The 26,519-nt window shown below is 33.1% G+C and overlaps 1 protein-coding gene across 2 annotated transcripts in view; it reads right to left on the bottom strand.

Annotated features, from left to right (window-relative positions):
• Dip-C (dipeptidase C) overlaps positions 1 to 26,519 on the bottom strand; it is a 160,917-nt gene that overhangs the window by 19,010 nt on the left and 115,388 nt on the right. For both annotated transcript variants that reach the window (XM_085949084.1, XM_085949083.1), the window contains exon 3: positions 17,920 to 18,111. In XM_085949084.1, the coding sequence (XP_085805210.1) occupies positions 17,920 to 18,111 (192 nt within the window). The remainder of the gene's footprint in view (positions 1 to 17,919; positions 18,112 to 26,519) is intronic.

A 26,519-nucleotide genomic window follows, 5' to 3' on the forward strand; every position in this document is an offset into this window, starting at 1 on the left:
TTCCTTTAAATTCCAGTGGTTTTTACTTTTTATTAAGTACATATTTATTTTTGTACCCAAGTGTTTTATTCTTTTATTTAGGCGTGAATTTGTTCTCAATACCTACTATACACCCGTATATTTCTGATACGGTGAACATACCGTCAACTGCATACGTTCAATTTTCCGGACACGGTTGGTCACCGATTCGAATCCATGTTATTTTTTCAATGATTGAACAATTTCAATGATGATACGAGGGTGGGTCAATAAGTCCTTAGAAAAGCCGACAGGTGGCGCGACTAGTACTGCAAGCGGTTTGTTTTCATGCAGCGGCACTACCGATTCAGTATGCTGCGAAGTTTCAATCAGATTGGTCGGGTTGTTGTGTGTTTCTCGTACATTTAAAAAAAAAATTGCTTGTGGAAAATGGAAAAATGGAAAATGGAGAAAATTGAGTTTAGAGTTGTTATTAAACATTTTAATATAAAAGGGTTAACAGCAAAGGAAATAAAAAATGAGTTGGATTTAGTTCACGGCATATCTGCTCCTTCACTTGCAACTATTTATAACTGGTTAAATGAATTTAAACGTGGTCGTACATCAACAAAGGATGAACCACGCTCAGGACGTCCTGTAGAGGTGACTACACCAGAAATGATCAATAAAATCCACGATATGGTGTTAAGTGACCGAAGATTAAAGTTGAGTGAGATAATTGAGGTTACAGGGATCTCAAAAGGTAGCGTCATTTCTATTTTACATGACAAATTGGGCATGAAAAATATTTCTGCAAGATGGGTGCCGCGTTTGCTCACAGTCGACAATAAACGCAGTAGGGTGGTGGCCTCTAATGCCCTGTTGTCGCTCATGCAACGCAATCCGGATGAATTTTTTCGTCGCTTTGTGACTGTAGATGAAACATGGATACACCACTATACTCCCGAGACGAAAGAACAGTCAAAGCAGTGGATTGCGAAGGCAAATCATGTCCAAAGAAGGCGAAAACCGTAAAATCAGCACAGTAAGGTTATGGCTACTGTATTTTAGGATGCACGTGAAATTATTTTCGTTGACTATTTGGAAAAAGTAAAAACAATAACAGGGGATTATTATGCATCTTTATTGGACCAGCTAAAAAACAAAATTGAAGAAAAACGGCCTCATTTAAACAGGAAAAAAATCCTCTTTCAACAGGACAATGCCCGTGTTCACACATGTTTACGATCAATGGCTAAAATTGAAGAATTGAAGTTCGAATTGGTCGACCACCCACCGTATTCGCCAGATTTAGCCCCCAGTGACTTTTTCCTTTTCCCAAACTTAAAAAAATGGCTAAGTGGACAACGTTTTTTTTCAAATGAAGAAGTCATCGATCGGACAAATGCTTATTTTGAGGACCTTCCGAAAACTTATTTTTCTGACGGTTTAAAAAAAAATGAGAAACGTCTAACCAAGTGTATTGAGCTCCAAGGAAATTATGTTGAGAAATAAAAAAAAAATACAAAAATAAAACCTGTTTTAATGCTTTTTTCTAAGGAATTATTGACCCACCCTCGTAACAACCGTTCCTCGTAAAACCTCTTATATGCGGAAGGCAATTAAAATAGGTATGTTTAAACATTTATTGTATTTATCCGACTATAATTCAAAAATACTTTCATAATTCGCAGTATATTGTATGACTAATATTAGAATGAATCCAAAAATTTCAATAAATTTGTAGACACCTTCCAAGGCAGGTAAGACGTTACAGCACGGGTTCCCAACATATGGGTCGCCAACTTATACAGTCAACTAAAAAAATATTCACTATAATGCAATTTTTATTTTTAATGGTTTAATGGTAAAGTTATTCAGAAATTTGGTTTATTCTTTCCCCAGTGCAAGGGAAACATGACCTTTTGGTATATTTTAACGACAAAGCTTGGTTGAAAAAAAGTAGCATATCTAGAAGATATATTTGAACAGCAAAATAGGCTTAACCTGAAACTTCAGGGAAAGGAAACGAATATTATCGCATTTCACGATAATCTCGGAGCATTTTTATCCAAGCTGCAAAACTGGCGAAGTAAAATAAATCCTGGAAACATTGCCATATTTGAGAAACTCTGCAGTGTGGTAGATGAATCTGAAGGTGAAATAAATGAAAATTTGAAGGAGGACATTACTGGGTATCTCGAATCCCTTGAAAACGAACTTCGGCGTTACTTCCCTGAGCTGAAAGAAGAAGAAACTACATTGACACAAAATCCATTCTCTGCTTCCCTTGATGTAGCCAGCATTCCCGATGAATTGCAAGATGAATTCTTGGATTTGCAGAATGATTCCTCGGCACGTAACTTGTTTAATGGAAAATTGCATACACAATTCTTATATATCATTCATACCAAATGTGACGATGCTTGCCTTTCGAGTTTTAGTTTAGTTTAGTTTTAGTGTCTACATATCTCTGCGAGAGTGGATTTTCAACTCTTCTTCGTTTAAAAACAAAAGAAATAAATAAATTAAATGTTGAGAATGACATGAGGTTGGCGTTAACAAAAACTCACCCGCGAATTTTGAGACTGGTTAAGAACATGCAATTTCAACCATCGCATTAAATTAAGTATTAAACATAATTTCAAATAAAATTCTACTATAAAAACTATTTTCGTTGTTTTTTTTTTAATTAGGTACTCGTACCTTATTAAAAATGCGTTTTTCAATTGCATCGGGGTCGCGGGTCACATGGCTTTTATAAAAAGGGGTCGCCACCCGAAAAAGGTTGGGAACCTTGCGTTACAGTATATCTGTACCCTAGAACCGAACTGTATTAACTCCAAAATTTTCAAAAGTCACTTTATTGCACTAAACTTCATGATTTTGCCTCTTCTTTCCCATGGTAAACAGTATTAACTCCTGTATCAATTATTTCCTGAGATATTGCGTTTTAAATAATATTAAGTGCACCTTGATTTTGGAATCAAAGAATACTAAAGTCTTTTAATACTCTTTAGTTGTGGGTGTTTTGTTATTTATTGATATTAAGTCCACTCAGTCAAAACAACCAATACAATTAAACAGTATTAAGTGTTATCTTGCGGAGTTAGTACGAACAATGTTTGACACTTGACAGACGACCCCACATTTTTGTTGTATTAACTCCTTTGTGCAAATGTTTGAAACAGTTTTGCATTGAAAAATTTATTCCAAATAAGATGAGTTAATTACAATTATGTCGGAGAGAAGTAAACGTATTCTGGACTTAGTGAAAATACAAACCAATAATATTATTGATGACTGTGATGAACTACTAGGTACCGCATTGTCAAACAACGATTCAGAAACGAAAGGTAGGAATTTATAATCAGTTTTATGAAATCAAACAATGTTATTAAATTATATGTTAAACCTGGCTGATATTTAAGATAATAGTGTAGCTCGATTATTCGAGTTTGGAAATAGTATTGTTTAATTTTGTATTAGCCGAATGTCATAGTATTAAATCCATTAATTTGATTTGACAAAAGATCCGTGAAACAAAAATACAGTATTCATATTTTTATTTTTTAAGATTGATAATGGGTCATTTTCGTTTTAGATGCAGGGAGTTCATCAATTGAAAGGCAAATAAATGCACCCCTAGATGACTGGATTTATGTCGACAAAACTGTGGCTGATTATCAAGAAATAAGCCATAGTGATATTGTGTGTGATGATAATCTGTATACATTTGGTCAGAGTGGTAACATCGTTTACTATGAAGTGTTGGAAACATCGGTTGAAACAATACAACCCACTCTCGCTTCCGAGACTTCAGATCTTCTCCAATGCGATAACATTACTATTGTACATGAAACATCTACACATATCGATGAAGATTGTATAGCTGACGATCCTGATTACCATCAAAGCGAGAATGGTTCTGAATCAGATGTATCAATTTCGGAAATTTCAGATACAGATTATCAAAATTTGACTAATATCGTGGACGAAGCACAACTGAATGTGAGAAAGGGAAAAAAAAGAAAGAGAAATTCATTAAATTGGAAAAATAACATAAGAAAACAAAAAGTAGCAGCAGGAGAGGAACGTACGACGAAAACACAAACTATCCCAGCACAAAGAGTTCTTGCACCCTGCAAGACAGAATTTCGCCTTAAATGTTCCATACATTTTTCAGCTCATCATAGAAATGAAATTCACAAGGCATTTTGGAAAAGTGAAAAAATATTGACCACAAACGGCAATTTGTTGCGTTAAATGTAAAGTCCGTACCGATAAAAAGGAAGAAAATAACAAATGATAAAAGGGTCAATAAAAGAAATCATACACGTCAATACTACTTTGAATTAGATGGTCAGTATATTAAAGTGTGCAAAGTATTTTTTTTAAATACCTTAAATATTTCACAAACATTTATTACTACTGCACTATCTAAAAAGTCTGTTGGAGGAAATGTTGAACACGATGAAAGAGGAAAGCAACCGCCATCAACAAAAATACCAGAATTTATTAAACAAAATGTTCGAGATCATATTAATAAATTTCCAGTTTTGCAATCCCACTATTCGAGATTATTATTAAAACATACTCGTACATTATTTTTGTAATAGTATTAATTAATATACATTTTTAAATCAATATTGAGTGTACTTTAGTCAACATAATATATCCCTTCACTGAATGTTAATGGCACATAATACTATTTGAAGCAGTACTAAAAGTAACATAATATTTTTTTCTGAAAGCTAAATAGTATTAAGTTTTTATTTTCTATATAACTAAGTTAAAACACTGAAATATTCACATAGACTGTGATAAGTATATAAAATAATCAAATGTCTTCTCAAAAAAAAATAATAACTATAAAACTTTTGCCAAAACTTTAATACAGAAGAAAAAATACATTTCAATAAACTTAAAATGGCTCTACTGAGAAATTTTGGATATGGCACTTAATATAGTTCAGTTCTAGGGTACAGATATATATTTAATTCAGGGGTCGTAAACAAAATAAGAACTGTGCTAAAGTTTGGGGAAGGGTTCAGCGAGAGTTTAATCGATCCCTCGTAAATAGCGTGCCCTTGATAAAAGCGCGGACGGTGCTGCAGGGGGTGCGTTGAAAGGGGTTGGACCACAGGGTCGAATCAGTTGTGAAAATAATTAATTTTGCTTCAGTTAGTTAAATTATGAATAAGTAATAGTACATTCAAACACGTTTCAAAACATTCCTCACGAAATTTTTAACTGAAATATAATAAAATTTAAATTCTAATTCCATCAAGTAAGTACCTTCGGTCGATAGTATTAATATGAAATAATTACAAGATAAAAAGAACTTTTTATATACCACGTTTTTAAATTTCCAGTTGAATCATATAAACTTGACAATTCTATGTATTAATAATTTAGGACAAATAAGGCAATTGTCAACAAATCATTTTTTTTGCTATTTTGCAACAAACAAAAAAATATAGAATACTGAAATGTCATTTTGATTTCCATAGTAACACACGTAGGTATATATTAATAATTTAGTTGCTAGGACCACCCCCTTACGGATTACGGATTTCTTCCGAAATAACTTTAGAACAGAATAAAACAGAATTAACTGAAATCTACTTAAAGATGGCTAAAAGCAGGGCTTTTTTTGAAAAATAAAGGTGACGGGACGCACTTATTGCCAAACTTCTTAACTACTAAAGAAAATTATATTCAAATATCATATAAAGCAACTTTTCCTGTGCCACGAAGCGAATAAAAAAATAAACAAACAAATACAAATAAACAACTAAAGTTGTAAAAACATCGTATATTTGAATAAAATTATATAGTGATTTCCATGGCCCCCATATCCTGAAGCGGTCCCCCCACCTATCACTAAGGTTAAAGGCAGTGTGACGCTATATAGTAGCGTTTTCAAATGGTTTTCGAGGTAAAATTAAGGGTATTCAGTGTATTAACAATCATTCACCAAAATATGCGATTACATAACCACATATTATAAAATGTTAATACGCCTGAAGGAAATTAGCGCCGCAGGCGATTTTTTTACGATGTGATGTGTGTGATGTGACTTTATTTCACTTATGTAGTCGATACCCCAGGCGCCCTGTCAGCCCCTTTGTGGTGGCAATGGTGATTTCCAAAGTTCAATCCAATTTTCTTCTGGCAAATTGTCTTGATTCCTTTTATTAGTGTTGAGAGTCTATGGCCGAATGTCTTCCACTGAGTAACCACCGATCAACGTAATTTGGTAGGATCGAAAAGTGTCAAAGGTGGTCCGACGAGTTTGATGAACAAAAGTACCGAAACTGTTTTGGTCTTCAACGAAGCTCTTAATGGGGTAATAATTAGAATCATTTGCAAAAATTCGCGTTCACATTCACTTGAAAAAATGGTAAGTAATAGAATTCAATGCATATATCAAACGAGATAGTTTTTCAGGATATGTTTTTTCATATGAGATGATTCAGGAAAATTAACTTGTACTATGTAAGCGCGAACATTGTTTCGTCTAATTCCTTTTGAAACATTAAAAATACCGTGAAAAAAGGTGCCGGAACACCGTTCCACCGCGTTACATTACAAAAAAGCCCTGGCTAAAAGTATTAAAATAATGCATTGGCATCGTGTTCTGATATATTCTAAAAGATTCAAATGTCTTTCTAGTCGGGAAGTTAGTTAAAAATCGATTGCAAGATTTGTACTGGATAAACAACCACTGGACAAACAAGAATATGAGCGAAGAAAAACGTGGTAAAATAATACATTAATCGAATTGGCGTTTACGTGGTAAAACACCATTATAATTATACTAAAGGATTATTTTGTTAATTTATTATACGATAATTACTTTATTTTAAAACGAGAAAAAATATTCAATTTGCGTAAATTATCAATAAGGAAGTAGTTAGTTATTATAACAATGTAGATGACAACCCGAACAGAACAGTAGAATTCGATTGGTCATTATATTATAAAATAAATAGTATGTCTGTGTAATACCCCGTTTACACGTGCATGAATTTATTGCTGACAGTACGTATTATCGCGGCCATAATAAAAAATGCAGGTGTAAACACATATTATCGCGCAAATTGCAAGATTGCATGCATGACCTGCCGGTAAAAACGAACTAACCGCGCAGAGACTCATTTTGAGGTTAACCGATTTTCACGACCTGTCAAATAGTACCATAAAATAACAACATCGCATCTCGCTTACTCTTGAAGAATGAGATTGGCGAGACAGTCATCACATTTATGTGTAAACAGTAACATTATTATCGCGACACCTCATTTAAGCGTCAATAACATTGAGGTTCTTTACGAGCTGTTTATTGGCGAATTTACAATCTGCCTGTAAAGTCGCCCAAAAGTTGAAAGCCGGTCAACTTTACACGCTACACGCCGGCGTGTGGGCCTACTGCGTCTGCGCAGTAGAGCGCAGTCGCAACCTCCCGGTAAAAAACGAACTACGTTCTGTCAAAATAGTCGCTGGCTTGTGGCTTCTCAGCGAATGGAAAGTTTTGTGTGTAATCATCAAATCGCAGTAGCTGAATCGCCCGCTTTTAAATTCGCCAACAAACAGCTCGTAAAGAAGCTCAATGTAATTGACGCTTTAGTAACACCGCGACTGACGCGTTTGGAGTCGTTGGCCATAGATATAATTAACGTGTTATTATTATATGGTAATTAAAAGGTTAGCAGTAATTGTTTTGAAATACACACTACTGTTGTAAGTAAATCCATGCACGTGTACAGGTAGATATTATAAGTCCAAATGCAACGGTCGCACTAAACTAAAGGTGAATGCTCAGCATACCGGAAAAAAATAAAAAATACAAACATCGATAATTGCGCAATCTTGAATTGCGATACAAAATTGTCTCTCCCGCAAAAAAATGCGCAATCAGCAAAACCCATTTTCCAATTATTGATGTTTAAATTTTTAATTTTTCGTTTTTTTTATATATTTCCAGAAAAAATGGGCTTTTGTCTCTTTTGCAAAAATTGCGCAATTCGAGATTGAGCAATTATTGATGTTTGTATTTTTTATTTTTCGGGATTTCGGCCTTCGGGATTCCGGCCTTCGGGATTTCGACCCAAACTCATTCTTGACACGTGTTTAAGTTTATTCCATATTCTTCCACACTAGAGATCGGTTGCCTGTTACTCCACACCCGTTAAGTATTTCAGTTCATATTGATCCTGTGTTCCTGGCTAGTAGCTAAGTATTACCTTAGTAAATCGATCCACAAAAACATTCTAAATTCTAAATAGTGCCCAAACAACGGAAAATTTTACAAACTATCTAAATACCAGGAATATTAATAATTGTCATTTTGTATAAAGAGTTTTATTTTTTTTTAATTCCGGGTTCGTACGTTAAAAACTAAAATAAGATAGTTTTTAGTGTCTTTAATTTTTTTAAGTTCTTTAGTTTTTACTGTCTTTAAAATATCCGATGCGGGCCTGTAGCTTTTGTATTGATCAAATGAAGAAATAATACATTTCCTCCCCACCAACAGCCGTCGCGACGCTCGTGGAGGGTATATTCTGTTTTGTTGGCTTAGGTTAGCGCATATTTCGGTAACTCGTACAAAACTGTACCAACGTGAAACTGTTACATCCATATACATAGGTAGTATACAATATACTAGTTACATCAGACTAAACATGGCGCTTTGAAAAAACTTTTTGATTAAATGGAATAGATGAAAAATTACTTTGGGGAAAGGGTAAGGTAGGTAGATATTGATACGGGAATGGGACGATTTGACACCGCGAACTGGCCTCCGCCGATTGGCCTCCGGTTATTGGCCGCCGGTACAATCGGACACCGACCCAATTGGCCTCCGGGATGATCGGACACCGGTACAATCGGGCGCCGACCCAATTGGACACCGGCCCAACTGGCCGCCGGGAGATTGGACGCCGCACGGCTGAATTAAATGCGCAAAGGAAAAGACCTACGTAACGACTTGGTAGAGAAAGTAGACACGACACTTTAATATGCTTCTATCTACTTAGTGGTTGTACCTTATACATTTTTCGCTTATGATTGATAATAATTATTACTTATGCTTTATGCTGTTTATAAAAAGAGAAGAATTCTTTCCTCGTCAGAACTTGAAGATGTGCATAATTAAGTAAGTAATTTATTGTGTATACCTACCTATTCATATTATTAAAAAAATATATATATTTATAATGAATTGGTTAGTGAAAATAATATCTTTCGGCGTTTTCTCGATTTCATGTTATTATAATTGAACTTTATATTTATTCATCATCCGTAAATAAGTATTTTAAAGTTTATGAAATTACAAACAATATAAGTAGGTAAAATACTTGAAAGGTACCTACATATTACATTATATATTATATTATTGTTTGAAATGTGTTGGTCAATCGATCTTTAATAATAAGGTACAATTTATATTAATCAAGGCGTTTACGTAATAAATAAAATAAGTCTATAATAATTAACAAACTATACCGTATTCAGTACCTACATGTATTCTGTGCCTACATTATTATATATTATGTTGACAAAGCGAATTTGTATGTAGGTGCATATTATTATCAATAGACTATCGTTTGAAATTCGGCTTAAAATTGCTTATTCCATTTTTATTACTAAACGTATTTTATAAAAAACGCGCTAACTCACATTAGATAAATTTCAAGAAAAGTTGACTCAAAAAATTCAGCACGGTGCATAGGTAAATGAATATTTTTTCATAGTGTGGTAAGTATATTTTTTTACATTATTTTTAAAATAACTGGAATAGAGTGTACTAGATATTAATTTAAGTCAAAATGTTCATATGTTAAAAATTTCACCTTTAATTTAAAATATGTACACATATTTTTGTTGAAAGATAAATAGTATGGCTAACATTAATACATTATTATAAACATTATTATGGACGCTAAACCAAGAGATGTTACGGAGACTTGAAGCTTTCGAGATGTGGCTGTAAAGATGCATCCTCAAAATTTCTTGAACTGACAGGGTGACAAATGTTGAAATTCTCAATCGAATGGGAAAGGACCAAGAAGTTCTATGTAGTATTAAAACCAGGAAACTGCAGTACCTCGGCTACATTATGAGAGGACAAAAGTACAGTATTCCCCAACTTATCATTTAAGGAAAGATTAGTGATTAGTACGAGTGCAGCTCCACTGAACTATTCCAGGTAGCAGACGACAAAGCTAATATTGCCTTGATGGTGTCCGACCTCCGCTAGGGGATGGCACAATAAGAAGAGGAAGATAAATATTTATTTCTGAAGAAAATCTCACAAATGGAAAATTCACTGTTGGAATATGAATACGTATAATATAACAAAAACAGTAAAACAAAATAGTAATAAGTAGCAGTGTAAACTTAATAATTATATATCATCTTTGACAACAAAAGTCAATACCACCACCTGTCACCTGACCAAGGCTACTAAAAACCATCCACACATTATATATATGGTGGATACAGAATGGTGACATGACTTGGGAAGATAATAAGAAAATAAATAATCTAGGAAAAAAAATTATATTGACCGGTGAAACATTTCACCAAGCATGGATTTATATTTTATGAGTTGTATTGTTTTGTGTAACTACGTCGAAATATATAATACCTATTATTTCAATCACGAGGAACCCGATGTTTGTAATAGGGAATTATTTTTAATTTATCTGTGGAAATACCTGGGTACGTGGGAAAGCCCCAGATATTTAAAAATAATCTGATCTAACTACCTCATTAGCTCGATCAGGGGTTAAAAAATGATTGGCCTTTGTCATGAGAATTATACAAAATATTATAATAGCGTTAAAAATATTTTTAATAGGACAAGAATCTCGAAAAATGTCTAACTCATCGGCTAACAGTCTAAGAGCCGGCCAAATTCAATTCAATTCAAGGCCAAATAATTCGTCCAAAAATATCAGCAAAATATAATATAAGACATTGGAGTGATCCTGAAATCGATAATTCAATACCTACTTTGATTTAAAATACAAAAGCCGATTGCCAATAAGTAACGCAATTTAGAAAGTGCTTCAGAGAGAATTATAAAAGCATTAGCTCACTTCGATTCAAGTAGATAGGACTCGTATAGCTTAGTGGCCAGAGCACGCATCTGGGCGCGAATCCTGTTGGATGTCGTATTTTTTTAGTTAGGTTAAATAATACTGGGTAATTATTGAGTTTGGAAGAAAATAAATCATTAAATCGACATTGACTGATTATATTGCAGCATGTATTTATAAATTAAATAATTAGTATAACACAAATTATGACTTAATAAGTAGAATTGAACAGTAAACATATTATTAAATATATCGATGACTCAATCACATGAACCTTTTTAACTGCAACCGGTTTCGTCCACCCAGAGGCTAGTCTAGTCAGTACGATAAAAATTGCGTTTTATTAAATTAAATCAATAATAGAATTCATTTCCACCATGAATTTACAGTTAACATAATTAATAAAAGAAATATTATATTAAACAGAATTATACGAGTGAACACAGTTTGAAAACCCCCTTTTTTGAGAAAAATAGGTTTAATAGTATTATTTCGATCAGGGTTCGCAAAACTTTTTACGTACGTGGGCCAAAATTTCCCTATTATAATTGTTCGACTGTCTGACATACCGAGATTCATGAGAAAAAAATGAAAAACAGTTTTTAAGAATGCTATTGAAAAAGTTTAAAGATTATAATTGAGTTCTTGAGATTCTATTTTCACTGTGTTTCTAGCCGAAGGCTAATCTTTTATTCGTTCAATAATTTTTTTCTTGTTTTCAAAATTTCAAGGAGATCGTGGAAGCATTTTAGCAATGCTTCTTTCATATTATTATATTCCCTATCACTAACTAAGCGGTTTTCCGTTTTTAGCGATTATATTTGAGGTAAAATAATAAACAGCTGTTTATTTTTGAATGACTGCCGATAAATTTCACCAAGTTGTCATCATTGTTGGATAAATATTTTTATTTTTAATCTGTCATTTTTGCCTGACTTTCGTTGATTGGTTAAAATAATATTAAAAACCGAAGAAAACATTGCTCTGTCGTCATCATTTTTTAATATTATATACTTACTTATAAGAACATTAATTTATTTGCAAAACTTTCTTGTATATTATTAAATTATTGTAGGTTTTTTTCTCTTTTCAAAATAAAACATTCGCGTGCCATGAAAAATCATCTCGCGTGACACTAGTGTCACAGGTTCGCCATCACTGATCTAGATTCATTCAGCTGTAAGGTTAATGCTTTTAACTTTTGCATTATCTACTTAGTATTAGTATTTTGAGATGTTTAAAAAATACCTAATGATTATTTACCTTTGTATACATAGACCATAATTTCGGAGTATATTTTCATAACAGCTAAATATGGTAAAATAAAAAAATGTATAATCCTCGTCATAGACATTTTCTTTGATCATTGTAAGTGGCAATATGATGCAAATCATTACTGCTTATTTTAATAATAATTTAGTTTATATTCTAAATTTAATTAAACGTTTAATTTTTTTTCTAACAGTGCTTTAATGAATTAAATTTACAGAAAAGATGATCGCCTTTTGTTTATGTTTTTAGTTCTTATTAGTTATAGACATTCATCAAAAATATAAATTGTTTTTTTGCTCTTTGAAAAAAATTGAGAATATGGCAGTTGCACCCATCTGCTTCTAAGGTATAGATATTATTTACTTAGTAGATTCTAATGTAATGAACAAAGAAAGGCCTCAGAAATACAATCATTTAAAGGTGCTGATAACCGAATTAAAAAAATATACAGGATTCTGGTTGTAGAAATCCAATTGCATATTAAAATGGACTTTTTCACAACTACAAAATGTCTCAATACGTCCGATGGTTTTTGTATAACTCCAAGTAGGCCTACTACTGAATAACCTATATATTTATAAGAATATAAATACAATACTTACGAGGTATTAGATACAGTAAATAATATACATTATATTATATAATTATTTGCCATACAAAACCAATGATTTAAGAATTTTATGCGAGAGTTAATTTGATTTTACAAACCTTTAACAATAAAAAGGTACCAAATTGTCAATTTTTTTATAAATAAAATATTTAAAAAAAAACTGTAGGTATCCACTAACTAATTATTATATAGGTATGATTTTTAACTTTATATCAAATAAAAACATGTCATTTGTAAAATTATGGATACCCTCAAACTGTGTAACCTATAATATGATAAGGTATAAAAGGATTACTTGGGAGGATTGACTTATTCAGTATTCAAAATCGTGTTTAAGAAAAAAGACATCTTATTCAGTATCGTAGGCATTCCAGTAAAATGATAATTGTGAACAATTAGTACGAAATAATTTAGGAATTTTATAGTATTGACAAAGAAATTAGTGCATTGTTTGAAGTGAAATTAATAATTAAACTATTAATAATATTAATTCGTGTTACGATATAATCGTTTATTTGATAATAAGTGACATTGGCAATTAAAAGTGTTATTTTTAGTGAAATTATTAGCGAAATAAATAAACTCAAGTGACAATAATTAGTGACAAATACCATATTCGCAATGGAAGGGCAGATTATGAGCGAACGCGGGCATGGAAAGTTAGAGTGTGACACACACACTGACAACGAATGCAGTCAATTTTAACTTATATAACAAATTCATACAATAAAGTAGGTAAAAACTTTATCACCTACCTATTAAGTCAATGATCACAATAAAAAATATAACCATCAAATAATAATAAAAAATTAACAAATAAATTATGATTGGTTGAAGTATTTGAAGTGAAATGGAAAAAAGTAGCATGTAAGAATAATATCGAATATTTGTTTCACAAGATTGATATCATTGATATAGGTATCTCATTAGTAACCTCCGTTAAATTCCCAATACGTTGCTATGTTCCCAGAATTGACAATTTTACACCTCTTGAGTGTAGTAAGTATTTTTATTGATTACATTTACTAATGATCTATTATTATGTTTTGACGATTAATACTCATATCGAATGTATTATTAGTGAGAAGGTAGGTTTTTTTTTACACTTCAACCATTCATAATTTGTTTGTTATATTTTTATTGTGAACTTAATGGTAGGTGATAAAGTTTCACCTAATTTATTGTATTACTTTATTATATAAGTTAGAATTATTAACTGTATTCATCGACAGTGTGTATTTACCTTTTGGTAAATGCACATAGTGCCCGAAGGTGCCGAAAGGCGAAACTCGGGTCGCAAAAAACGACTCAAATGGGAAAGTACAAAACTTCAATCCATTAAAATTTATTCGTTTAGTTTACTTACATTCAAATATATAGGTATGTTGAATTTTTGAGAGGTTATTAAGAAAAGTAGTAAAATATTCGGTTAGGTAGAATATATTAAAAGTGTATTTACATTACAAGTTTTAGGTAGATAGGTAGGAAGGTACCTAATATTGTATTATTAGGTTCCTCCATTTATTCCTTTATTTTTATGGAAAGTAATAAATATTTTGTGTAGTTTTCGTATGTTATTTTGTTATGAGGTTTTTTGAGATGAATATGTACGTATATTATGTTATTTAAATATCATAAGTAGGATTATAAAATACCCATACGATGTGTATTTATGAACTGCATTTTGTTTTTATATTATTAAAATGTATTGTCTAAAATAGGTTGTCATTGAAAATAAATGTATTATTATAATTGTCGTTTTATTTATCAATTTTGCTTAGCACTGCATAATATTGTGTTTTATTTTATTTTATTATTTAATATAGGTACTGTCTTTTCATCAAGGCTTCACTGTGAGTTAATACCGTTAAAGAAATTCATATGTAAGTATTATTATAAAAATATGACTTAGCAAATAGTGAATATTATTAATTACTATAAGGTTACTTTACATATTTATCCATCAACCTACTGAAATATTTACAGCAGATTATTTTCCTAAATATTTAAAGATATTTTTATTTACCCTAAAAACACACTTTAAAATGTATTGTTTTAATTTAAGAAAAGTTTGAAAAAATATAATTTTCATTCAAACTGGCTCCAATTTAACTAATAAACTAGAAACAGGCAAAAAATAAAAAACACGACGAAATAAATAACAATAGCTTTAGTGTTTTATGGTTGTATTTTAAATCATATACATTTAATAAACTTAAAAAAATACCAAATACGAATACATATATTTTGGTTACTTACTGTTTTTATTTGGTGTTTTTCCTTGCTTTCTGTAAAGTTGAGTTTTGCATAACATATACTTAATTATCCCCTTTATAGGAACACCTACAGATTCGTAAATATAAATAAAAATACGTAAATTTAATTGTGCACATCTTTAAAAGACGAGGAAAGAATTCCATTATTTTTATAAACATCATATATATACTATATGTACTTAAATAAAAATGACTAAAACTTCCAATAAAGTTACAAATTCGCTTTGTCAACATAATATCTAATGTAATATGTCTATACCTTTCAAGTAGTTTACCTACTTATATTGTTTGTAATTTCATAATCTTCAAAATACTTATTTACGGGTGATATACACATATAAAGTTCAATTATAATAACATGAAATCGAGAAAACGCCAAAAGACAAAATTTTAACTAACCAATTCGTTATTAATATTTGTTGTTTTTAATATGAATAGGTAGGTATACACAAAAATTACTTAATTATGCACATCTTCAAGTTCTGGCGAGAAAAGAATTCTTTTCTTTTATAAACAGCATAAAGCATGAATAATAAATATTATCTATCATAATAAAAATATATTAAGCGCAAAATGTATTAGGTACAACCACTAAGTAGATAGAAGCATTTATTAAAGTGTCGTGTCTACTTTCTCTACGAAGTCGTTACGTAGGTCTTTTCCTTTGCGCATTTTATTCAGCGGTGCGGCGTCCAATCTCCCGGAGGCCAGTTGGGCCGGTGTCAAATTGGGCCGGCGCCCGATTGTACCGGCGTCCGATCGTCCCGGAGGCCAATTGGGTCGGTGTCCGATTGTACCGGCGGCCAATAACCGGAGGCCAATCGGCGGAGGCCAGTTCGCGGTGCCAAATCGTCCTAGACCCTATTGATACCACTTTGGAAAACTATCGAAATAAACAGCTGATATCTAATTTTATTAACAATATAATAATTATAGTATTAATAAGATTACTATTAATAGCTATCTAAATGCAGTAACCATACATACGTATAAGTGTTCTATTCGATTTGTTATACTCTTGTTAATTTTTCATATGCAATGAATCTATTTTTTGTAGTATCCCGCGAGGGATGAGTGGTTGTGTCCGCTTTTGAGTCCATGGGTCGCGAGTTCGAATCCTGCGTCTTGCAAATTCATATTTATTTTCAATTTATATTTAGCTGCACATGCCAGAACTAATAAGTCGTGAGTAGATAGCAATAATTTAACGTAAATAAAACCTGTTCCGGAAGGCGGCGAAAGCCAACATCGGATTTTAAACTCAATTGTAAAATAATGTGATTTATACTAAATGTAAATGTAAAGATTCTTTACTAGATAAATTTTTGCCTGAGAAGTTCTGTAGTTGTTTGATTATTAAGTTTAAGTTTTTGATGACTTCGTGACGCCACTGAAATTACAATGGGATCTAAGTACTTAATTCTTTTCTGAGGAGTGCTGAGATCTTCAAATTAAAGATTGTTATATAAGCTTCTTTGGTAAATAATAACAATTATTCAAGACGTCGGTAAAATGCAGCAACTAGCGGAACTTCAACTTCTGCCAAGCAAATAATTGTTGTGTATTCCATGTCTTATGGAGCACCTGAGCTAAGGCCTTGCTCTCCTTCTCTAGACGTGTGTCTGTACTCTTTAGTGTTGGTTGAGATGCAAATATTTATCGGGACTCTCCCCTTATATTGTTAAAATCCACAAAAAAACTATTATTCCGGATAGTTTTATTATTTGTCAAAACAACAATTAAGTATGTACATATTTTGTAGATAACAATATTATAAAAATATTTTTATTAGTGAAAAGGATGAAATTGTTTTGAGAAAGAATTGTGTCAAAACGCGGCTCTAAATTAGATAAACAAACACAAGTCATCTGTTCCTACACCTACCTAATCGTTTCCGTTTTTTTCAAACGGCAATAACTAATAGCTGTAGTAACTAATAGTTGAGATATCCTGGGTTCTGTGGCTAGCTCAAGATCTTTGCTCGGGATTGCTCGGGATTCACAAAATTAAATAATAATTAATAGGGTATTGACTCCATATTGAAATCCTCACTCAGAAATTGAGGCTTTGTGATGATAGTTTTTCAAGTACTTATTTTTTTCTTCCACTGTTACCGCTGACGGCACAGCTGTTGTGTCCTCATTAGTTGGCCATTCGATATAATTAGCATGTTACTTAAATGTGGTAATTAAATAACAATTAAATGCTCCGCGGTGAAAGGGTAAATGTCAAGTGTATATAGTCATTCTTTTGATAAGCAAGTGATAGAAAATGATGCAGATAGGCTTCTTTACCGTATTCCGCACTTCTGATAAAATTACATGTACGTCAAGTTGGACTGCCCACTTTTGAAATTCAAATTTTTTAAAATTAGAGATTCACATACTTCTTTCGCGGCACACACTCGGCAGACACTGATCTAAACACTGTGTAACCTAACCATAACTGTAATAGTACGTCCCCCACAAACATTTCAATAAGACTAAATAATAAATATTTTCTGAAAGACTATTCTTGAGTTAATTTATTTATTTCTCTCCTTTAATCTCCAAACAGGTGACGTGGGTACCTACACACATTTTACATTTAAACAATCTACTCTTCACTATTTATAATCAATTTGACTCACCGACATATTTCGATAAGATAAATGTAGGCATTTCATTATGTCAATATTATACAATATTCAAATTACCTGATCAACATAGAAGACCTCATCCACCCTGTACATGTTCTTGAAGTCCTCAAGGCTGTGGAGACGGCCCATCCAGACGGCATGGTTCTCGGGAAGACGAGGGACGAATAGCACCGATTCTCCTGTTCCGCTTCGCACAGACAGGAAGCATCCAGCTTCCTTCACTCCACTGGCCCACGTGAAGAAGGATTCCTGAAAGATAAATCATTTAATTGTAATTAATTGAAATTAATTCCATAATTTACAACGGTACCTACCTACTCAAACTTTTTTCATTCTACGACCCTTAAATTTGGAAAAAATCAAAGCTTCCGATTTTAGTTACCGACAAATAGCTGTCTACTTAACAATTAATAATTATTAATCACTGTAGGTACAATGTTGTTAACAACAATAAAACCTGTTCATAATAAACATACTTGTTTTATAGTAATATATTATTATATCAACATAAAATAGAACTAAAGATCTCAGACGATATTAAGTACACGTCACTCGAACTTATTACGTTACATTGTATTAGGTATAATGATTAGTCGATACCCAACTTTTCAATGAAGCAGTTCACAAATTAATAATCCCTCAATTGAATAATCGTTCCTTGCATACAGTGTTTGTCCGCAATATACTATATAATAGGTATACTACAACGACAGTTCAGACAGTTAACTTATTGTATCAATTAACCGCCTCAATACACAAATATGATAAACTACTCTCGGTAACCGCCGATAGCAACCTTGTGTATAGAATAGATGCGCTGACAGTTAACTTCATATTTATCACTTCTTTTATGGATTTTGGAGTTAAGTGATATATATGGCTTCTGGTATAAGTATGTCGAACAAGTTAATTACGCCAATGTGGAAAAATTAATATAGAGCGCAAAATGTTGCAATCTCTCTAAAATTATTCAACAAAACGTTTACAGAATATATTTTACTATATTATAATGTTAAATAACATTAAAACTGAAAATATAATGCACGTGTTGACCAAATAATAATTTTAAAAAGTTCTATAACCACGGACATCTGATGCACCAAATACAATATAGCTTTATTTTATTCCTTTTTTTAACACGACGACGTACCTATAGAACAGGGATGGCGAACCTATGGCACATGTGCAACCAGTGGCACGCGAGATGATTTTGCATGGCACGCGAATGCTTAATTTTGAAGAAAAAAGAAATATTACTATTTTATATTTAAAAAATGTTTTTTTTTATAAAAAAGTTTTACGAATAAATATATACTGAAGTAAGTATTTACTTACTTATATATAATATTAAAAAATAATGACAACATAGCCATGCCTATTTTCTTCGGTTTTTCATATTGTGTTTAGGTGCCAATCGATGCGGAAACGGAAACGACGTAATACATCCATAAATAATGACAAATCGCATTGTATAAAGACTATAAAGAATTGCAGGCAAATCATTTTAAAGAATAATCATTACGTTTAATGTAAATATACGATTGCATAGGTCGGTCCTTAGGATCAGGCAATTAAAAATAAAAATATTCAATCAACAAACCTTATGAAATTAATTATCGGCAGTCACTCAAATATAATAACTGCTCGTTATTTAACCTCAAACATAATCTCTAAAAATGGAAAACCGCTCAGTGATGGAGAATATAATATGTAAAAAGAGTGGTTTAAATGCTTCCACGATCTCTTTGAGTGATTCGAAAACAAGGAAAAAATATTCAAAGAATAAAAGATATGCCTTCGTCTAGAAATACGGTGAAAGACAGAATATCGAAAACTCAATTGTAATTTTTTTTTTTAATTCGCCATAAAAAAAACTGCTTGGCACGTCAGACAGTCGAAAAATATTATTTAGGAAATTTTGGCACGCGTACGTAAAAAGGTTCGCCATCCCTGCTATAGAATAAAACTCTCTTAATAATATGATAAAATGTAAATTTCTAAGTGAGAAAAGAGAAGGAATTATACTGGCATATACCAACATTATTTTCCTCAAAGTCTGCAGATTATTCAGTCTCACTTAGCTCACAAAGAAACTCTGTGATAGCATCTAACTAGCGGATTATATGACTAATTTAAATGACACGCGTAGAGAATATTTTTCTTTATAATATTGACATACAAGCGAATGTATACATAATATTACCGAGATACGTGATATACAACCAACTTCATTCAACAATATCAGATAGGTACTTCCATTTGAGAAAGCATGACGTAGTAGGTACGCATATTAAATATATTATATGAATGATGATATAAAAAAATCTATCTGGACAGTCATATTCTAATTTCTTGTTTATTTCTGTGTCATCTCTACGGATATTAAATTAAAAAAAAAATAACAACGAGATCTACATTGTGTGACGTGTTATTTTTTTTTTGATTCATTTAGTATTTAGTTGGAATATTGCGCACAGATGTAACAGAACACTAATATTATGCCGTCTGTTACAATCTTGCATCAGTGTAAATGTGTATAAATTTATAAAATACAGTGGCGTAGATTTCACAGTGAACGTTTCAATTTAATAACATTTTTTTTTTTGATAAAAGAAAACTTAAAAAATCAGGCACTTTCAGGCTTTTAGGGTTTACATCAGTGGTGCACAACCTATTTGAAATAAGGGACAATAATTTATCCATTTTCTAATTTTTCACGAGCCGCAGTGGGTAAAAGTATTGAAAAATAATGATATTATATTATACTAGACGAGACATACATTTTATTATTTTTAATTTAATAGTTACTATATCAGCACTTTAATCACTCGCCACTCTGCAAACGCCCACGGTGGCCGCGCGGCATAAGCGTTGGACTATCATGCCGTGGGTCCCAGATTCGAATCCTGGGTCTGGCAAGTACACATATTGTTTTTCAATATGTGTGTGAGTCAGGGTATGGACCTAATAGGTTGAGCAAGTGGCTGACATCCATTTCTCGTAAAAAAAAATCTGTTAATACAAACCTCTACTCTGTGGAGGCCCATATGATCCTATTAGGATCAGACATGGTCGAAAAAAAAAAACTTAAATAATACGTACATATGTATTTGCATGATAGAACTTAGTAGGTATTTATAAAGGAAATTAGATTTTGTAATGAAGTACTTGTTATTTTGGGCCGCAACAAATGCCATTTTGGGCCGCAGTGTGTGCATTCCTGGCTCATTTTAAAATGTAGATATTATGCAATGGACGAAGCATCTAGAAAATAAAATGACACTCACTTTGTGTCGGGTCTGCCGGATGGCGAAATTCATATTTTAATATCGGTATCCTACGCTCAAATGAACATTCTGCTTGCAAGCGGTCTGGCGACACCGCTGGGTCTGCCCATACAAAATTTCTGACTGTCAGGTTTCGACTCCACCGTTATTATTGTGTTACAAAATGCCAATGTGCCTAGTTAAAAATTGTAAAAAAAAATCTAAAACTAAAAACTAAACACTCCAAGAAAGATGGGATATCACTTTTCATGTGTTAGTATTATTTATTATTTATAAAATGCCATTTTAAGATAATGTTTATTCAATGCAATTGAATGACAGAAACCATTGGACAGTCGCCTGTGATGCGCTGGCTCACTTGCGTCGAATATCCGAGAAGTCGTAAGTAACCGAGAATCTGTTTCTAACGCAATGAGTCATGACTCATGACACTAATACGCCATTACTATAAAGGTTATATTACTATAAATTCTCGAAGCTTGTATCGCATAATGGAAATGGATACGTCATATGGTCACGTGACATCTACCTATACATCTGTGAATGACTTTCATGCACAATTTCTCGTGCGCGCCGGTATGAAGTGAGTTGTCCATTTAATATGTCATTGATATTATGTGAAAGCAAACAACAAGTCTACTCGCACGAGGCGCGCACAGAAAAGTGGAATGGGGTGGGATATATTTCTAAAAAATACCCATAATAGTTTATTACAGATATTTATTAAGGCGGCGTGAGGGGGCGGGGTTGACAAAATCTAGAAGGTGTCACTGATTTCTACAGTTGCACTTTTCCGGGTGCATACCCCATTCCCAGACACTCCTAACCTGCAGCTATATCTACGGGTGCTCACAGTGGTAGTGGTCATAATTATTAGGATCGTTAGTGTTCGCGCATTCGATAACCACATGAGGATGCGACGAGGCAAACGCTGAAGTTATAGGTGCTGACCCGATCATCACTAGACTCAAAGTGCGGCGTGTCTGGGTATGTGAATGTAGGTACCTGGAAAATTCCACGGTTGAAAGAACGATACGTATCTAATAGGCGGGGTAAATATGAGTCAGTGGCACCTGCGCAACTATTCTATGCACAATACTGCTTTCGGCCGCTATCTAGGGTAGGAAAGTATCCAAGTATTAGCACTTATTGTAACAATTACAATAAGTGCTCTGTATGCACCTCTCTTGGCTGTGATAAATTTTAGAGTGAGATAGACAGTTTTGACAGTTCAGACAGCTAACTTATTGTAATTGTTAAAATAAGTTGTTAATATTTCGACACTTTCTGACCCTATTTAGCTGCCGTAAATGCCGAAAGCAGTCTTGTGTATAGAATAGATTGATAGATTTTATTAGGTCCGCCACCTTAAAAATCAATAATAAGTTATAATAGGTATGTTTTCCGAAATGGATCCCCCGAAACCAATTCTTTATGTACGCATCTGGACATCTATTCTATACACAAGCCGCTTTCGGCAGCTATCGAGGCCCGAGGGGAGTTTTTCATATTTTTCTATCGAAGTATTAGCACTTATTGTAACAATTACAATAAGTTAGTTGTAATTAGAGTTGGGTTTCGGGAATTTCCCGACGGGAATTCTCGAGAATTTAAATTTTTAACATTTCGGGAAATGCCGGATCTCGAGAATCTTTTCTCGGGATTCAGGATTTCTTTATTATCGAACATTAATTGAAAAAAACGATTTTTCTATATGAAAAAAGTGGACAGAAAATATAAAACGTTTAAAGACTGATCGGAGCATTTAACACAATTAAGCCAACGTCGACACAAAATGAGCGCAATTTTTAAACATCTGGGAACTTTGTGTCTCAAAAGCGTACACGATTGTCAGACGCAGCCATTGACAGTCAGTGTTTTTTGAAATTCTATTTTAATAAGTACGTAACGTTTTGAAATATTTTTGTTTTACTACTTTTATTTTGTTTGTCTTCTTACTTAGATAAAAAAAACATATTTTTTATGGAATTTGTCTGTTTTTACACGGATTTTAGGATTTTAACAGTTTTTTTTTTAAATTTATCGATATCTCGAGAATTCTCGAGAATTGTTTTCTGGAAATCCCGAATCTCTAGAATTCAAAATTTCATCATTACGGGAAATCCCCAACTCTAGTTGTAATTGTTACAATAGTGCTATGTTTTAACAGCACCTCTCTTGGTTGTGCTAAATTTTAGAGCGAGATAGACAGTTTTGACTGTTTAGACGGCTAACTTATTGTAACAATTATCATACTTCGATACAAACATATGAAAAACTACCCTCGATAACAGTTTTGTGTATAGAATAGATGCGCTGATCCGGTTATTAGGTGTGGTGCCGATATAATTATTGGCGAGCACTGTACGCTACTGTCAAGTTTTATTAATTATTATTTAAATAGTTTCAGAGGCCGGGCATTGTCGACCTCCCCAAGCGCTCAGCAGTGTTGTATGTAGTATTTCTGTCCTGATTAAATTTAGTCCCGCCAGTTGCGGCCGGAAGACTGTCTCACGCGAAGTCAGCGTGAGTCGACTACACAACACTAATGTGACTGTTTCGTGAACCAAATACCATCAAGATTTCATCGAGACCGCCCCATTTACAAAACGGAAAAATACCCCACCTACTGACTTGTCATTCAAAATAAATAAACAATTTTTTTTAAGGCTATACTTCAGCTGGGGCACGGTCTAAAACGATCGTGACTACGCGACGCGTAGATTGTGCAAATGACGCGTGCAGAACAAAACATAATTTGTCATAAAAAGTCAAAATACGTTCATTTAATGTTATGTTTATTCAGGAAAAAGGCAGCTTTTCGACACAAATCACAAATTGAGTAAGTGTACAGATGATGCTCTACGTGAAATTCTGAACCATTTGACATAAAGTCAAAAGCGGTATAAAATTAATTTCAGTATAATAATCGATATACCTATTGTTTTTCGTTTTTTTTCACAAAAACGGTAGTTATTCTAAACAAAAAGACATTATAACGAGTTTCATAAGCAAAAACACAGCATCGATTGAAAATATAGGTACTGATTTTTGCTTATACCATATACCTACCTATCAAATGATTCATCCACATTATTTAAAAAAATATTAAGAAAAGTTGAAAAAACGTGAATGTGTCATTATCTCAAAATGTGACTTTGGCAAATAGCTGCCTTTTTGCTTATGGGGCAGTATTGTTCTATTACTAATAATAATAATAATATATTCATTGTCATGTTTTCTTTTTCAAGTAAATGAGTAACGTTTTTTAGTCATCTTTACACGATTTAAGAATTAATTGCCCCGTCGCCGTCACAGAACAAATTGACGTGTTCACAGCTCTACTTTCGCTCTCCGATTGCCAGCGAGTCCAAAATTTCGTCGCACCTATAGTTGAAAATTATTTGCCGTTTCACTGAAGTATGCTCTTAAACAAATATAGCATATCCTTGAAAATCATACTGCCCTTCCAAGGTAGAAATCAGTATCCGACTCTCACACACTTTCAAGATAAATGACATAAGTAATGTGTATTTTTTATATTTCTTGTACCTACAGTGAAATAATAAAAAAACGATGGTATTTTTTATTAGTATGATGTTAAAATACAATCAAAGTAATAATAAACAAGCAGTAACTGCAATAAATAGGTGCAATTACTGCCTTTTTGCTAAGGAATGTCTAATCATTTTAGCAGATGTCCATTTTTTCACTAAGGATTTTAATGGTACTTTAGTGATAATACCTACTGATTTACAGAATATTATATAACTTTCAAAATTACCTAACGGATGGCATTCTTAACTCAATTTCACAAATTTTGCGAGTTACTGCCTTCTTCCTTGGAAGGGCAGAATACCGAATATAATATGCTTGATATATTTTTATAATGTACCTACTTACCACTTCGAATTACCACATACGATACTACTTACTTTAGGTAAATACTTATTTTATCAACAGAATCCCCAAAAGCAAAAGTCAACACACGCAACCGATGAACAGTAAATATAAATAAAGCATAATGACAAAATTGTCACATCGGGGGTTTTAACAACTCGACGACGGTTTTAACCTTCGATGTAAGATATAACATACTTAAACCTTGTATACTAACATTTATTTACATTGTAGGTATTTTAGGAAAGTTTCAAAATGTCTGAGTGACGGGAAGACAAAATCTGCCAATAAACCACAACAAAGCGAACGCGTCACTTGTCTGAAGATTCGTGCGAAAGGTTATTTTTGTAAATATCTCATGTGAATTTTTGCTATTCAATTCGCGCGACGCAGGAGGCGTATTTTTATATTGGTCAGCCATGTGCGACGCCGCGAAGCGTGCTCGCCGAGCACATGTCAGCTCAGACAAAGAGGGGGATAGTTTGCGGGCCGGGGATTGGAAACCAATGGCAACGTGACCGTCCTAAAAATAATTCTTCAATTTACTACCTCAATGATAGATATTTATCTATTCAATAATTTTATCTGAATTATCTGATGTTAAATAACTATTCGCTGTTGATGAAAGATAGCTCACACAGCTGCTACACCGAGTTGGGGAAGAGAGTAGCATATTATACCATGTGGATTAACTTGGCAATAAACACCATCGAGAGTTGCTAATTTGGCTCGATTTAGTTAGGCGTGTCTTCACCGTATTTTAAATGGTTTTGTTCTGGCCACTGCCTTTTTTCTGCAGAAAAAAACATCTGCAATATAATATGATGTATTATTATGTATGGACACTGTGGGCGACGCAATCTAAGTTGCCGATATTGGCCTCTTAAAGATAGGCGCGTGTCCCTAAGATACATGCGCCTATTATGGCCCCCGAACACGTCATATTAATTCACTATTTCTATCTCAGCGTGACATCACGTCTCGGGATGGTTGATGGTAATGTGTTCGGGCCATTACGCTCCTACGTATGGTTAGCCTTCTCCGAAATCTAGAAACAGTGGACGAGTTTGTATAATTTATCTGAGATCTATCATTGGTGGAAAATGCGGATGTGAAGTAGATATAAGAAAACGCACACAGATTGCGACGACTTACCGCTATATGGAACGATCGAAGAATTTCAATTACCACGAAAATGAAGCTTGTGAAACATCAGTGTTCTCCATATTTTTATATGGTCATGTACCCTGAGAGAAAGGGAACAGCAGACAATTGGTGCCTAATAAATGTGGTATCAGCGCCGAATGCTTCGTATATCTTGAACAGAGCACTGGACGATCCAGTAACCAAAAACTCTTGACCCCCCGACAAAAACTCCCGCTTCAGCATTCAGCACTGCATTCATTCTCGTTCCCTCCCATTGAAAACTTGCAACAGTCGAACACGATGGCACAATGCTCTCCATCCGCG

Source organism: Rhyacophila brunnea, unplaced genomic scaffold (assembly GCF_057557595.1).
Source record: "Rhyacophila brunnea isolate RB1 unplaced genomic scaffold, BYU_Rbru_1.0 scaffold_21, whole genome shotgun sequence".
NCBI lineage: Eukaryota > Metazoa > Arthropoda > Insecta > Trichoptera > Rhyacophilidae > Rhyacophila > Rhyacophila brunnea.